General features: G+C 35.1%; 1 protein-coding gene across 2 annotated transcripts in view; it reads left to right on the plus strand.

Moving 5' to 3' along the window:
• Positions 1-17,425, plus strand: part of VAPA (VAMP associated protein A) — a 50,816-nt gene that overhangs the window by 11,478 nt on the left and 21,913 nt on the right. For both annotated transcript variants that reach the window (XM_055323609.1, XM_055323610.1), the window contains exons 2-4: positions 9,324-9,476; positions 13,423-13,526; positions 14,010-14,090. In XM_055323609.1, coding sequence (XP_055179584.1) covers positions 9,324-9,476; positions 13,423-13,526; positions 14,010-14,090 — 338 coding nt within the window. The remainder of the gene's footprint in view (positions 1-9,323; positions 9,477-13,422; positions 13,527-14,009; positions 14,091-17,425) is intronic.

Genomic DNA, 17,425 nt, shown 5'->3' on the forward strand with positions numbered 1-17,425 from the left:
TGTTTAGCCTCAAGTGGAAATGTTCTCTTTAATGTAGTGTTTTAGGTGTGTGTACATCTTTTTTTTTTTTTTTTAAAGAAGGTTACACAGTGGAAGATAAAGTCACAAAATGTTCTATTTCTGTGAAAAGAATTTATTTGTTCTCTCCCTCATGTTTTCAAGACTGTTACTGGGATTGTTTAGGTCAGAGTGAGTAGTCTGTGCATCAGAAGGTCTGAAAAATCACTTCTAAAATGTTTACAATAACTTTATGCAGAATGTTAATAAAGCTGTGAAAATTTAGGATTGAATTGTCTGCCATCTTACTACTGTAGAAGATACCCATTAGTTAAAGCCGTAAGTGAAATTGATCATAATGTCACATAGTTTTAGAGCCCAGAGTAGCTTTGGAGGTCATTCTGTCCGTTGATGGTAAAATGCAGGCGATTAGACTGTCTTGGAGAAGTCAAGTGATTTGCTCAAGGTCACTCACTTAGCTGGTTTTAGTTCAGCGTACTATCTTCTAGCTTTTACAAAAGTCAAAGTACACCATCAATAACAAAAACTAGACCCTCTGTCTCCAAAAGGCTTCCAAAGGAATGAAGAGAAGTCTTGACTTGACTTGGTGCTTTTCCATGTGAAAGTAATGGATGAGTATTTAACTGATCAGAATACTACTACGTTATTTGAAAGTGGTACAGAAGAAATAAGATATGGTTCCTGCCTATTTTGGTAGCTTCTTTTATCTATGATTTAAAGCCCCTAGAATGGGAAAATTTTTTTGTGTGTATGTATTTTTTTTTTTTGAATGACTACACACTACTATATCTAAATTTTGGTGATTTTTTTTGTCTAGAGTCTGATCATGTATTCATGATACATTATTAATCTCAGAATCCATTTTTCATAATTAATGTTAGTGAAACATTGTAACAAGATAGGTTTAGTGTTATTTATTTGTTTTTTCAAGATTTTATTTATTTATGAGAGAGACAGAGGCAGAGAGACATAGGCAGAGGGAGAAGCAGGCTCCTTGCAGGGAACCCGATGCGGAACCTGATCCCTGGACAGGGATCACGCCCTGAGCTGAAGGCAGACGCTCAACCGCTGAGCCACCCAGGCGTCTCTGTCTAGTATTTTTAAAACCTTGAACAGAGTTGACTCATTTTATTTTCCAGAAAGTAGTACTCTGTTTATTTGTACAGTATAATATTTATTCACTACCTGTTTTGCCAGGGGATTTTTATAGCTGCTGGGGATACAGTACAGAACAGAGACCCAGTCTTCATGGACCTTACGTTCAAGTCTGAGATTTCAGTGTATCTGGGGAAAAAAAAAATAGAGAACACAAATTAAGGTGACTTCATTTAAAAAAATTCTAATGAAAATGTTTTAGGGTTTTCTTGGATGTAAGACATAAGATATTTTCTTACTGTTTTTGATACTTATTTTAGGAAATACCCAGTTGATGACCTGTGTATGGGACCAAGGGAAATACAATATTCATTTAAAAATTGTTTTCATCTATTACAGATTTGACTGCAGCTTCATGGTTTATTGCTGCAGAAATCTATGTGGAATGCTTTTGAATTAGGAAAAAACTGTGGCTAGGTAGTTTGCATAAAATACATACAGAATTAATGAAAGTTCAGGCTCTGGAGTTACACCTGGTTTGACTTCCACCTTCCACTGCTTTGTAGTTTATGGCATTGGACAAGTGTTTTAACTTCTGAGTCTGAGTTGACTTACCATCTGTAAAATGAGGTTAATGAAGTGTCTACAATGAAGTGTGTACAAAGGCTTGTTATGAGGTGCATAATTCATGCACAGTTCTTGATGAATGATGAGTGCCCAATAAAGGCTACCTGTTAGGAAAACTTTTCTTGTTAGCAGTATTTGTACTGTTACTACTACTGCCATGTTACTATTAACTGTGTAGATTCTTAGTAATATTCTGTATACTATACAGTATGTACTTCACAAGCATGATTATTTTAACATGGCATGTATTCAGCAGTGTAATCTTTATGTAACTGGAAAACTTAATCAGCTAAAACCTGTGGAAACACTAAAGTGTAGTCATCACCTCCTTTGCCACAGCTGCATTGTATATATATTTGAGCTGAGCATCCAACTTTCCTCTTTAGGATTTTTACCTATTGTGTTTCAATAAAGTAGGATGAAGGGGTAAAAATGTAATGGTTGACATAAATGACTTATGAAGACCGAGAGTTACAGCATTTGAAACAAAACGTGCATATTTCTGATTTTTATTTTGTTGCATGTTGATTAAAAAAAAAATCGAAGTGGACTCTTTAACCATATTTACAGTGCATAGGAGCCAACAAATTAAGCAGCTCCTATGACTTAGGGTCTGTTTTAATTACTCCAGTTCATTCAAAAGTGAATTGACTGTTGCTTCTTAGGGAGCTTATAGTTTAGTTGGATGAGGTAAGGGATATACACATAAATAATAAAGTGAGAAGTGCCATGAGGTGTAGATTATGTACTCTGTGAATTGTGTGGTCAGCCATGTTTCTCCTCCAGGATTCATGCTTTGGTTCATTGCACTGACTGGTATTAATTATTCAGAGGTCTCTGAGTCTGTTCCTCATAGGCAAGAACTCAGAAAGACCTTGTCAAGAACTGAAGGGTCTGAAAATTGAATGTACTACAATTTTATGAATATTGGTAGATGATATGAGATTCCTGGTTTAGAGAGAAGGGACTTTATTATTATTCATGACATGCATGTAATATGAGCTTCATATTTGTGGTTTCCTTTGCTTCCTCAAGGGGCAACACACAGGGGTTCAATTCTGGCAGATGCTACTCACATAGTGTGTTTGCATCATGGCTGAGAAGCCTTTGAGTGTAGAGAATCAGAGTCTTCTCTAATGGGCTGCATGGAAACTTACCTGACCTTTTTCCCTGGAGGAAGACCTTATCTTTATTATACAGGACAATGAAAAGTTGGCTCTTTCCTCAGGAGGGAGGCATTGGTGTTTCCAGGACTGTTCACTCTTTAAATCAATCCTTGACAAAATAATCTGGATGAAAACCCCAGTGCCTCCACTTCGAAAACATGCACAAATGCTAGAGACCTGTAGAGAATGCTCTCTCAACAGGCTTTGGAGTAGGTAGCCTAGATAGATGTCACTCATGATAGAGTTCATGATGAATGTTCATGTACATTGCCTGTTTATTTTTAAGCTGCATCTCAGAGGCTTTTCTATTTCTGAAATGCTCTGTGCTTAGAGCATATATACTGCTTATCCTGAATTAAAATTTGACTTTCTTTAGAGTAAGCAAATATCGAACTCAAATTGATATGTGTACTGAGGTGTTTAGGAGTAGGTATTCTAATGTCTTCAACTTACTTTGAAGGCATCAAGAATAAGATGGATGGATGGACAGAGATGGATAAATAGATTGATAGGTCTCAATTACAACAAAATGTTAATTGTCAAATCTAGGTTATAGATATTTGATTGTTTACAGTGATTTTAATTTCTTTTTATGAAAATTTTCAATAAAATGTTAGGGGAAAAAACCAAGCCAACTGCTGTCTTCTATTTCTCTTCCCCAACTCAGTTTTTTTGGCAACTAAACTCACCTTGGCATTTCAAGAAAACCTCATTGGCAATTCATATCAAAATGTGGATGGATGACAACATTCAAAAATTTGTTCAAAGGGATTCTACTTTTAGCTGTTATAAGCATAATGGGGGTTCCTTTTAAGATTGGGGATTTGGAGAATAAGGGTCCCACTTTTAAAAGGAAATCCTTGTTCTGAATGCTAGTATTTTAGGTATATAGACTGAGTATAAAGGGTGGTTCATGCAGGAAAAATATTTTTAGGTAAAGGAGGCAGACTAGTCTCACTTGGGACATCCTTTTTGGTGAGCTGCTCTAAACTTTTACTACATTTTTGAAATTTTAGGTTCTGGTTTTTTTCAAATTTATGTTCAGACTTTTTTTTTTTTTTTTTTTTTTTTTTACACAGAAGCCATATTTGTGTCTGTTACATTTCTGACTTTTAGAATTTGGGGCTGGGTATAGGATTTTGGCTTACTGGCAGTAACAGTTGTAGTTGGAATTAGGTCACAATACTTAATGACAGGAAATGTTATTGCTTCTTAAAAGTGAGACTAAATGAGGAGATGACCCATGTAATTATGAAAGGTAGGGTTATTTTGATTATAGTTTTTTTTTTTTCAGTTGATGAATACAAGTACTTGTAAACTGTATTATGTGGAATTTTCTTTTTTTATATGGAATATGATTACATATAAACAGTGAAATTTCATCTCTAACCTAGGAAATATGTATGAAACGGTAGCTGTGATTGGTGACTAGTATATTATTAAGTAATCTTAAAATGGGCTGTTCCAGTAATTGTTTCTAAATGTTGAACTAAGCATTTACATTAGGCAACTGACAGGATTTTCTAAGTTTTAGAAGTCCTCAAAAAGTACTTGTTTTTATATAAATTGCTTAGATGTTTACTTTCTCATCAAAACTGCTCTTCCACTGGTTTTTCAGGTTCTTTTTTTTTTTAAAATCAAGGATCAGCTTTTCTTAAAAAAATTTGTGTTCTGCATAAATGAAAAAATACATACAGCTTATAGAATGGTCAAAAAGTAAATAAATACCCAAGTAATCACTGCCTAAAATAAGAACTAGAACTTGGCAGTCATTCTAAAAATCTTCCTTGTATCCTCCCAGTTACTACCTCTTTCCCTGCAAAATTGATCTGTATACTGACTTTATGGTAATCACTTGTTTTTCTTAATCATTTACTAGCTTAACCACCTAAGCTTTGCAAAGGATGAGTTTTCAGTAAGTCAAGCAGGGGGGTTACTGATAAAATGCAGTGGTTTTTAACTCTATTGGATAAGATATCACATTTTTATATTTTATATTCTTTAATGCCCACTTTACCATCTCAAAATGAAATTCATATGTAAAATTGCCTACCAGCATACAAAATTAAATTTTTAACATAATTCCCTGACTATAACATAAAGGATAAGTAAAAAGTAAATTTATAATGAAATATACATTTCAAAAAAAAAAAAAAAGAAATACACATTTCAGTGTAAATGTTTGGGCATGACTATAACAGAAGAGATAATGAAGTAGCCAGATATTTGTAACCTTCCTCGTAACAAATAAGTTTGGTATTAGGAGAACACAACAGCTATCTGAATAGAGCTGGCTAATTGTCTTTTAACATTTTGAAATAAGAGCAAAGTAAGAAAATTTATACATATGGGTAGAATTGTATGTGTCATCTACAAAGGGCTGCTGATACAAGAGTTGAGGTGATTCAAGTATCATGAGTGGCATTGCTGTTGGTAGAATAATTTTCTGTAATGGTAAACTTAACCTTTTCAGGTTTTGGAGGAAAGGGCACATTTTTTTTTCATTTTTTTTTCCTTTTATACACAATAGAAATATTTCTGGAAAAGCTGTTTTTCACCAGTATGGATTTCTAGGAGGAGTATTTGAAAATTCCTTAGGATGAGGGCATGATACTCTTTGTATGGGACTGCTCAGGCATTGCAGAATGTCTAACATCCTGTTTGTTCTTCTCTCTCCCCAGCGATTGCACCACTCACTCAATCCTGATGTCAGACAAATACCTGTGAAAGGGGTAACACTGTCAGATTTAGAATTTGGTTATAGTGCTTTCAATAAATTATGTAACTTTTCCTCTATTTTTGAGGGTCTGTAAAGGTAGATTTACCTCATCAGGTCTTTTTAACCAGAGGATTCAGAGATCTATGACATGGTAGCTTTTTTGTTGTCAATTGTTGTTAGAAATTTCTTTATTATTACTTATTAAGCTCCAGCTTAATACTGTAGAAAATTTCAGATCACCCTTTGACAACCCATTCTTCCTTCTCCCACCCAGATTCTTGATAAAACGCTCTTCAAGTAAAGACACATTGTCTTTTCTCTGCTGTATAAAACTTTATCAAATAAAGGCAAAGAACTGTGTACATCTTGTTATAAAATGCTGCCCATGGCTGCCCAGGCTCCTTTTATTGTCCAGGTCATGAAAGACTCTAGTTCAAGAACAGTCTCTTTATTTACAAACCACCTCCACTCCCCGGCTGTAATCTCCGTATCTCACCCTTACCCCCCAAAAAATTCTATGTAAATTTTTTGTGAATATTTGTTATTTTGGGGTGTGGAATATAGATTTCATCAGACAAAAGTGGATCAGATGTTTCAAGACTTAATAAGAAATCTGGTTAGTCTTATCACTACTTGCTGAGTTTCCGTTTTAATCAGGAAAATGGGCTCCGACTTAGCTGTCCACTCAGAGAGCAATCCTTATTGAGATGCTCAGGTAGAGGGACACATTGGAGCAGAAACTTTGAAATTCAAGTGTTAGTTGGGCTTATTCATTTGTTAGGTGGCTAATGTCACATTGTACTGATAAGGTTAACATATCCAGTGAACAACTTTGTTCTTAATTGGTGAGCTTTTTTCTTTGGACATACTATCTTCATCTTTAGATAGTTTGCATTTTTGTGTCATGGCCACAATCTCTTACATAGAAATTTTAAGTACTATTTCAGAATTTATATGTTGATGGAAATTGACACATGGTCATTTTCTAAATAGTTTTAATAGTCCATTATTTACCTTATTTTGGAAAATTGGTATTTTCCTCTAAAATCTAAAATTTTAAATTCAATTAAAATTTAGTTGAATCTTACATAAGTATGTTATAAAAATGTAGAATTGTTCAAAATTAAAGTTTTGTGAAAGGTTTCTTTTGTCATGTTACTAAGACATTGTTTTTTAATCCATGCTTGCTACTGATGTTGAAATAGTTTTATAAATATTTTCACATTCTCAAATATCTGTGGGAATTTATGAATTTTGAGAATGTTAAGAAATGGAATCTATATATCTTAAGACTCTTGGTTTCATTAGTAGTTTAAAATGTGTCTCTAGCCAGTGATACTGTGGGTTCAAGTGCCATGTGGACAGATTGTAATATTCCCCTTTACTTCTTCCATGCTAGTGTATGGTGGAGCTTAATTAGCTGCTTGTTGAAAAAATCCAAGCATTTGGGATTGAAGAGCAAAGGGGGTAAAATAATGCACGAATTGAATGATTAATGTTACTATATAATTAAAGCAGTTTATTCAGAAAGTCATACTTTGTGTATATACTAATTTAAAAAAAACATGCGTATGTTGATTTAAATAGCTATTTTTCATTTATTTTTTGGTAACTTATTTCTCTGCCTTTATGTTTTTTGCTAATGTTCTCTCATTTCTTTCTTCTCCCTCTTAAAAGTTCCAGAACTTTATTAGAAAATATATTACAACTTACAATTTATTTTTTAATTTTTAAAATTTTTCATTTTATTTTTTAATTTTTTTAAACTTTTTTTTTTAAGTTTTTATTTATTTATTCATGAGAGACAGAGAGAGAGAGAGAGGGGCAGAGGCAGAGGCAGAGGCACAAGCAGAGGGAGAAGCAGGCTCCATGCAGGAAGCCTGATGTGGGACTCAATCCTGGGTCTCCAGGATCAGGCCCTGGGCTGAAGGTGGCGCTAAACCGCTGAGCCACTGGGGCTGCCCACAACTTACAATTTTAAGTGTAGGTTTAAATCATTTCACTCCTTAGGACTTGAAATAAGTACCTTTTAATGGCATTAACTTTGAAGTCTGTTTTCCTCTGGTTGCATTAGGCAGATCTGTTTGCTTTCATCTCCTGCACTCTTCCTTTTGTTTTGAAAGATTTTGATTTTCGAGAGAGAAGCAGAGGCGCGGGGTAGGGAGCAATGAAGGGCAGAGGGAGAAGCAGACTCCTCGCTGAGCAGGGAGCTGGATGCGGGGTTGTATCCTAGGCCTCTGGGATCATGACCTGAGCCGAAGGCAGACGTTTAACTGATTCAGACACCCAGGGGCCCCTCTTTAACTCTTCCTCATGCGTCTCTTCATTTGACTGTATTTATTCCTGTTCATACCTTTGTCTTAGGCGGTTTTCCAATATTCAACTAAATGAGAAACTAGTAGAGTTGTTTTCTCAATCTGGACTCCATACTATAAAGTTATAAAAGACATATTTATTTTTGTGTATCTAAAAAAGGATAGCCTCTATAATAGTTGTCTTTGATTTCAGCCTTTTTGCTTTTTTAAAAAAATAAACCTGATTGCTGTGAAAACTATTTAAAATTGATTTCAGGGGGCACCTAGGTGGCTTAGTTGTCTGCTTTCAGCTTAGGTCATGATCCCAGGGTCCTGGGATATTGAGCCCTGCATCAGGCTCCCTGCTTGGTGGGGAACTTGCTTCTGAACCCTCTCTGGCTCCTCCTGTTTGTGGGAGCGCTAGCTATGCCCCCCACCCCCCGTCAGATAAATAAACGGAAAATCGTAAAAAACAATAACGTCTTTAAAAAATAAAATTGCTTTTGGGTTAGTTAGAAGTGTGTAGTTATTGCTTCCTCTAGGGACATACTTTTAAGTTTATCTTCTGTGCCCAAAATAAAAGGTACTCATTGCTAAGTTAATTTACATAGTGCTTACAAGCTTTTCTTCAGCCAAGATAAAAAATGGCTATAATTTTTCCTTTTACCCTCTTTTTTAAAAAATGAGGTTATACTGATTTAGGACTAACTTAATTCAGGTGGGAGTGAATTACGTTTCTGGGTTGTTTTATAATTTCATGTTTGCGTATATCACCAAAGCTTAGAAACTTTGCATCTCAAGCATTTGACATAATGCTCATTAATAAACACTTAACAAATATGTGAGTGAGTGAATGAGTGAATGAATCAAACCTAATAGAGGTGTGAAGCTAGAGTACTATTGTCATTGGATGTATCTTCAGATGTAGAGAATTTTGCAGTTTGCTTGGTAAAATGAATTTGAAGACTTGGACTGATTTGCAGGCCACTGAAAAACCTCATCTATCTATCTATCTATCTATCTATCTATCTATCTATCTATCTATCTGATTTATTTATTTTATTTTTTTTAAAACCTCATCTTTTTAATAACGTGGTAAGAGCACACTGTGAGAATATGATTGTGGGCTTATTTCATAAATTAAACTTTTGAAATACTTTTTGTTTGGTAGAAATAATACTTGTTCATATAGAAATTTTGTAAAATATAGCAAGGAATGAAGAAGAAAATAGAAGTCATTTGTAAGTCTACCGCCTGGATAAAAGTACTGTTAGTCTTTTGATACAGTTAGGTCACAGACTTAACTACGTATACTTTAATAAAATTGAGCTTATGTACGTTCAGTTTTGAATTATTTGTATGTGTGAATCCAATTAACATTTTTTTCTGTTTTAAATCTTACAGGCCCCTTCACAGATGTAGTCACTACAAATCTTAAGTTGCGAAATCCATCTGATAGGAAAGTGTGTTTCAAGGTGAAGACTACAGCACCTCGTCGGTACTGTGTGAGGCCTAACAGTGGGATCATTGACCCGGGGTCGACTGTGACTGTTTCAGGTAGCACATCAGGTTCTGGATGGGAACAGTACTGAATTCTGATATTTTTATGGTTATGTTGAATTTGCTTATAATTAGCAGGGTTTCACCTGGAGGGAGAGAAATAGTTCTTGTTATTCTGGCTTGCCTTTAGTGACATTTCTCTGTTGTCTTACTGTATGCTAACTGTTGTAGAACATTTCTCACCCCTATCTTGGGATTGGGGTTGGGGATGTCTGTGGTCAATTTATAAATAATAATTGTCACTTTAATATTTTTATATCCTTTATTTCTGCCACTCCCTACCACATTCTTGCCCTTATTATTTTATCTTTGAGATATTACACCATTTTTGTGATTGAGGATTCTTTTCAGATCTCTGGCTATTGTTACATATTTCATGCAGCTATACAGGTATTATCCTGTCTTAAAAATGTACAGTGCCTCTTTTTTGCTGATTGTATCAAATTAGATGAGTGTTTCTGCCTGTCATTGTAAATGTCAAAGTTCAGTTTTATGACTCCCTTTTGTGTTTACTTGTAATCCAGAGAGTATACTTGGTTCCCTCCACATATGGATTGCTTACTCTTGCTGTGGGGTCTGTGCTGGTGCCGTAGTTAATACCCTCAATAAACTTCCTTTCTTCTGTCAGACTTCCCAAGGCAATGCTCCTTAACAACAATATCTGACATAGCTGAGAAATAGGAAGCAAGTATGAGAACATAATCTTAATTATGGGAGGAGAACCTTTTAGGCTTAATGCAGAGACCATTTACTCTTACTTTCTAGCAGTAGTTCTTGCCTCCCATTCACTGTATGTTGTGAAATCCATCTGATAGGACAGTGTGTGATGATAACAAGTGGAGCAGGAGCACACATGGGACCCCTCCTAGCTCAGAATCTCTAGGGGCATGGCCTAGCCATGTATATGTTTAAAAACAAAACAAAACATACAAACATACCTGAGTGATCCTGGTAAGTATTCCTAAGATACTAATTCTGTATCAGTTTCCTGGTTTTTAAATCCACAGCAGATTAAAAACACCAAATTTTACAAAGAGGGAGGGCCTTACAGCAAGCTCATGAAGGGTACTTAGAAGCAGAACTTTACTACAAAGGCAGTGAAGGACTTACCATAGAGTTTGTGTTTGTCCAAGTTCATGGGAAAGATGGATAGGAAAGAAGATAAAGCAGTGAGTACATGCATTCTGGAAGTTGGTCTCTAAATCTTTAAGTCTTTTAGCTAAGTTGGAAGAAGATAGAATTATTTCTATCCATGTGTTTAAAAGTAGTTTTTTGGTACATCTAGTTTTATCCTTAGGAATCTGTAAAACTATTCAGAATTACTTTTTCTTTGAGGTTTCTAGATTGCTAAAGTTTTATTGTATATCTTAAGAAAAATTTGAGTTGCGCAGATCTACTTACATGCAGGTTTTTTTTTGATAAGGACAGTACGGTATTGTAAATGTATGTAATTTTAAAAATCTGATGATTTTTAAAATTTATTTTTATTTTTTTACTTTTTAAAGATTTTATTTATTTGAGAGAGAGAGTACAGGGGGGAGGGGCAGAGGGAGAGGGAGAAGGAGACTCCTTACTGAGCAGGGAGCCCAACATGGGGCTTGATCCCAGAACCCTGGGATTATGACCTGAGCTGAAGGCAGATGCTTAACTGTTGGAGCCACCCAGGCTCTCCTCCTTTTTTATTTTCCTTCTTCTTCTTCTTTTTTTTTTTTTTTTAAAGTTCATATATTTGAGAGAGAGCACCTGAGCAGGGGAGGGGGAGAGGGAGAATTTCAAGCAGACTCCCCACTGAGCACAGAGCCCAAGTCAGGGCTTAATCTCAAGACCCCAAGATCATGCTGGAGCTGGATGCTCATCCAGCTGACCCAGCCAGGCGCCACTCTTTTATGAGTTCTTAAAAAATATTTTATTTATTTGAGAGAGAGAGCATGTGTATGAGCCCGGAGAGAAGCAGACTCCCACTGAGTCTGGAGCCCAACGTGGGGCTTGATAGTAGTACCCTGAGCTCACACCTGAACCAAAATCAAGAGTTGGACACACATCTGACTGAGCCACCTGGGTGCCCCCTTATTATTTTCTTAATAACATTTTCTTTAGCTTTATTATAAGAATACAGTACATAATACAGCATAGAAAACACGTATTAATCCACAGTTTATGTTATTGGTAAGGCTTCTGGTCAGCAGTAGGCTTAAGTTAGTACTTAGGTTTTGGGGGAGCCAAAGTTATATGCAGATTTTCAACTGTGTGGGAGATTGGCACCCCGAGTCCCTCTGTTGTTTAGGGGTCAACTTGTACTTTTCAGAACACTTCATCTTCCATAAACCCCTTGTGTTGAGCACCGGGCTGTATTAAAAACTCCAGCCATAGTTACTGTTTACATAGAGTGCCCTCAGATTCTTCTCCAATTAGAATTTAGCTCAATTTTTACTGTATTACCTTTTCTTTTTAAGGAGCCACTCATACTGTACTTCCTTCCTTTAGCAGCTTTTCCTTCAGTGACTCTCTGTACTACATACTCATTTCTTTTTTTCCTTTCTCTGTTTAGCACTTAGTTTTATGGATTATTTCAATTTGATATTTATAGATCTTTTTTAAGATTAATTTTTGTTACATGTCTGCAGTAGCTTACAGTAAAACTGTCATAAAGTCACAACTATGTTTTCTTTTTATTCAAATCCTAGTGATGAGTCTACAGTGATTGCTCAGTGAAGGGCATTAATGGACATTTACTGTGCTTTACTGGATTCTTGAGGCATTTATCCTGTGCGTTTTTTTCTGCTGTGTATTTGTCCCTTTAAAAAATTTTTTAGCCTTGATGGGAGTTAATGGACATCTCAGATACACCTTGGAAATAAAATTTTCTTTTTTTTTTTTAAATTATTTAGAGATTTTATTTATTCATTCATGACAGACACAGAAAGAGAGGCAGAAACATAGGTAGGGGCAGAATTCCCCTATGTGGGAATTGATCCCAGGACCCCTGAATCATGACCTGAGCCAAAGGTAGACACTCAACCACTGAGCCACCAGGCGCCCCAGAAATATAATTTTCTTATGTAATTGGTATTTCTCCTATTTGCTTAATTGTGTTTGTCTTTTTGAAGGATTTGACTACATATATAGAAGGTATATTTTAGAAGTAATTTACATGTGAGCAGGAGAATAATTTACCTGATGCCATGTACATATATTGTTTAACTGTAGATTTGTTCTTATAGTCTTTTATTAAATTTATATTACAAAATATCACATCACTTCTAATTACAAGGAGCCTCTAAAGATTTTCTTACAGGTTACTGAAAAACTTGAGTGCTTAGAAAAATTTGAATATAATTATTAGGATGCTAGAAAATTACTGAAAATGATGAGAGTTTACCTTTCCTTGTATACTTTGTTTTCTTAAAATCAGATTTAAACAGATAGATACATGTCTTGAATAGGTGTTTATTTAAAATCTATTTTTGAAAAATTAGTTTTATTAGAACACTAAGATATACTAATGAGTTTTGAAGTTAACTTTTAATTTCTCCTTTAGGTATCCCAACTGTTGTCTAATTCTAAAAGATATCACTAAGTACCAAATTAAGCCTTATATTATTTATAAGTGGTTTCAGTAGACAATTTACTAGATTTTAATCTGACTTTACAGGTATTATAATAGTTAATGTTGGCAACATTTTGAAAATTTTCCCAAACCTAAATTAAGAGGGGACAATCATAAATTTATATTTATTTTTTAAATAGCTTTAATTTGTGGATTGTTAAAATAGCTGGAAACTAAAAAATTAATTCTGGATCCTTAGTGTAAACGATCCACTATTAGGTTTCTTGAACCCTTCGTTTTTTTTTTTTTTTTTTTAATTTGCATATTAGTGGATAAGAATAGGAAAGATAAGCAAATGCAGAAGACACAAAATAATGTATCTTTCTTCTTACTTAGTAATGCTACAGCCTTTTGACTATGATCCCAATGAGAAGAGTAAACACAAGTTTATGGTACAGACAATTTTTGCTCCACCAAACACTTCAGATATGGAAGCTGTGGTAAGTATAGAAGTGGAACAGAATTTCTTTTAGGGGATGTTGTTTAAACTGTGGGTTTTATATAGTTATTTGCGAAAGCTAATGTTTTGATTTAAAAAAATTTGTAAATCTGTTATAGATAATCCTGATTTAATTTCAAGAATGAAAGAATTTTGAAATAGTATTTCTTAAGAGTTTGAAATGCTATTACTAGGAAGAAAGTCCTTCAGTCTCTAGAGATGTTAGTGTGATTTTTTTTAACAAATGGGGATAGTAGGGTTCTTTAGGATTATATAAAAAGTTCTATGGTATTGCCAGATAACAGTGGCAGGGTGATCCGGACAGAGTACTGCATTCATTTCCTCTCAGTCACAGACTCCACCCCTGCTCCAAACAGCTACTCTTATTCCCTAAGGTGAAACCTAATAGTTGTCTCTTGAGGTATTAAACCTGTTTGTCACAATCCTACTTTCTGTGTCTCATGTTTATTTTCTTTGTTTTTAGTGGAAAGAGGCAAAACCCGATGAATTAATGGATTCTAAATTGAGATGTGTATTTGAAATGCCCAATGAAAATGATAAATTGGTAAGTAGGAAAATGAGAAGATTGGAAACTGTTAAGTTCTTACTTTGAGATTAATTTTTCTTCTGATTTTGGCCTTTTTGGGTTGTGTGATGATGTTTTTCTACATTATAAGGCTTAGTGCTTATTTAAGATTAAAAAAAATTGTATATGCATTTTTTCGTTTTAGAACATTTAGTCCATTCAAGAAGAAAAATACTGTTAGGTATACAATCTTCATGACAGAGAAGAGTATCTTAACTTTCCCAAATTTTTGCCACTTTAAAATAATTTCAGGTTCTTTAGAATGAGACACATATATGCATAAATATAATTAGATAATAGGCATAAACCAGTTTTTGACAACTGTATGCCGGCAGTCTGGGAATAAAAAGATTGAATTTACATGGACAAGCAGTTTATTCTCATGCTATTCTCAGGTATTTTGTTCACTGCTGATTTTGGTCAAAAATCCATCTGATTTTATTTCTTAGTAAATAATTTTTATGTTGCTTTTTGATTATCATGATGCAAATACAGTGTGGAGGACTGAGGAATATATGTGTAGTTTAGAAAGTTGTGAATGTATAGAATGAGTTGTAGTCACTTTATTCCCTTTTGAAATGCAGATTTTAGTCTTTTTCTATGGTTTATATAGGAGGGATCTGAAAAAGTTAAATAGGTTTATTCTTTTAGTGACTTAATATATAAAATAATTTTAAAAATTAAATATATTTAATAATATATTAAATAGAGATGTTGTGTACAGTTAGATTACAGTCTGGCATGACTGTTACATTGACTGGAAGCCATTTGCCCAATTGAAAAGTAAATTAACAGATTAGATAAATACATGGGCTCAATTACACTGTTACTCTTTTAGGATAAGCTGATAAATAGAGTCCCTCAATGGTAAATAAGTGTCAGCCAAATTATTTATTGTGTTTTTTAATAATGCCCTTTTAAAGGGATGTGGAGATATTTGCCAAACATAAAATATGAATACATATATCCTTATTGGAAAGTGAGAGTTCTTGGGCATGTTGATGCTTCTCATTTAGAGTTTACTTTTTCTTTTGCATATACTGCCAGAAAGCCAATAGCTTGCCTAGCTCTTATTGGAACCGAGAATATGTAAGCACATGTTGTCTTGGTCAACTAATTATATATATTTTTTCTCCAGTTTGCTTGAGATATAGTTAACATACAGCACTGTAGAAGTTCAAGATGTACACTGTAATGGTTTAAAATACATATATTGTAAAATGACTAGCATAAGTTTAGTTAGCATCCATTAATACCATTTAGATACAAAAAAATGAAAAATATGTTTTTTTCCTTATGATGAGAACTCTCAGATAATACCATACACCTGTGTTAGGTATTGCGTCATGCCGTACATTATATCCCCAGGACCTAATTTGTCTCATAATTGGAAGTAATATATCTTTTCACCACCTTCAGCCAGTTCCTCCAAATCCTTGTCCCCTGCCTCTGGTAACCACGATCTGATCTCTTTTTCCATAGGTTTGTGTTTGTTTTTTTAGATTTCGCAGATAAGTGAGATCATACAGTATTTGTCTTTTTCTAACTTATTTCACTTAGCATAGTGCCCTTGAGGCCTATTCACATTGTCACAGATGGCAGGATCTTCTTTTTCTTTGTGGCTGAATAATCTTCCATTTTCTTTATAAATATATGTCACACATGACATCTTTTGTATTCATTCATTGGTCAGTGGCCGCTTAGTCTGTTTCCATGTCTTGATTATTGTAAACAGTGCTGCAGTGAACATGGGGATGCAGATATCTCTGGTGTAGTGTTTTCATTTTCTTCAGATATATTCCTGGAGTAAAATTGAGTAGAAACACATCTGGATATTTTCTTCTTTTTTTTTTTTTAATGAATTAATTTTTATTGGTGTTCAATTTACCAACATACAGAATAACACCCAGTGCTCATCCCGTCAAGTGTCCCCCTCAGTGCCCGTCACCCATTCACCCCCACCCCCCGCCCTCCTCCCCTTCCACCACCCCTAGTTCGTTTCCCAGAGTTAGGAGTCTTTATGTTCTGTCTCCCATTCTGATATTTCCCACACATTTCTTCTCTCTTGCCTTATATTCCCTTTCACTATTATTCATATTCCCCAAATGAATGAGAACATACACTGTTTGTCCTTCTCCGATTGACTTACTTCACTCAGCATAATACCCTCCAGTTCCATCCACGTTGAAGCAAATGGTGGGTATTTGTTGTTTCTAATGGCTGAGTAATATTCCATTGTATACATAAACCACATCTTCTTTATCCATTCATCTTTTGATGGGCACCGAGGCTCCTTCCACAGTTTGGCTATTGTGGACATGGCTGCTAGAAACATCGGGGTGCAGGTGTCCCAGCGTTTCATTGCATCTGAATCTTTGGGGTAAATCCCTAACAGTGCAATTGCTGGGTCATAGGGCAGGTCTATTTTTAACTCTGAGGAACCTCCACACAGTTTTCCAGAGTGGCTGCACCAGTTCACATTCCCACCAACAGTGTAAGAGTGTTCCCTTTTCTCCGCATCCTCTCCAGCATTTGTGGTTTCCTGCCTTGTTAATTTTCCCCATTCTCACTGGTGTGAGGTGGTATCTCATTGTGGTTTTGATTTGTATTTCCCTGATGGCAAGTGATGCAGAGCATTTTCTCATGTGGGTGTTGGCCATGTCTATGTCTTCCTCTGTGAGATTTCTGTTCATGTCTTTTGCCCATTTCATGATTGGATTGTTTGTTTTCTTTGGTGTTGAGTTTAATAAGTTCTTTATAGATTTTGGAAACTAGCCCTTTATCTGATACGTCATTTGCAAATATCTTCTCCCTTCTGTAGGTTGTCTTTTAGTTTTGTTGACTGTATCCTTTGCTGTGCAAAAGCTTCTTATCTTGATGAAGTCCTAATAGTTCATTTTTGCTTTTGTTTCTTTTGCTTTCGTGGATGTATCTTGCAAGAAGTTACTGTGGCTGAGTTCAAAAAGGGTGTTGCCTGTGTTCTCCTCTAGGATTTTGATGGAATCTTGTCTCACATTTAGATCTTTCATCCATTTTGAGTTTATCTTAGTGTATGGTGCAAGAGAGTGGTCTAGTTTCATTCTTCTGCATGTGGATGTCCAATTTTCCCAGCACCATTTATTGAAGAGACTGTCTTTCTTCCAGTGGATCGTCTTTCCTCCTTTATCGAATATTAGTTGACCATAAAGTTGAGGGTCCACTTCTGGATTCTCTATTCTGTCTGTTCCATTGATCTATGGGTCTGCTTTTGTGCCAGTACCACACTGTCTTGATGACCACAGCTTTGTAGTACAACCTGAAATCTGGCATTGTGA

Source organism: Nyctereutes procyonoides, unplaced genomic scaffold, assembly GCF_905146905.1.
Source record: "Nyctereutes procyonoides isolate TBG_1078 unplaced genomic scaffold, NYPRO_anot_genome, whole genome shotgun sequence".
Lineage (NCBI taxonomy): Eukaryota > Metazoa > Chordata > Mammalia > Carnivora > Canidae > Nyctereutes > Nyctereutes procyonoides.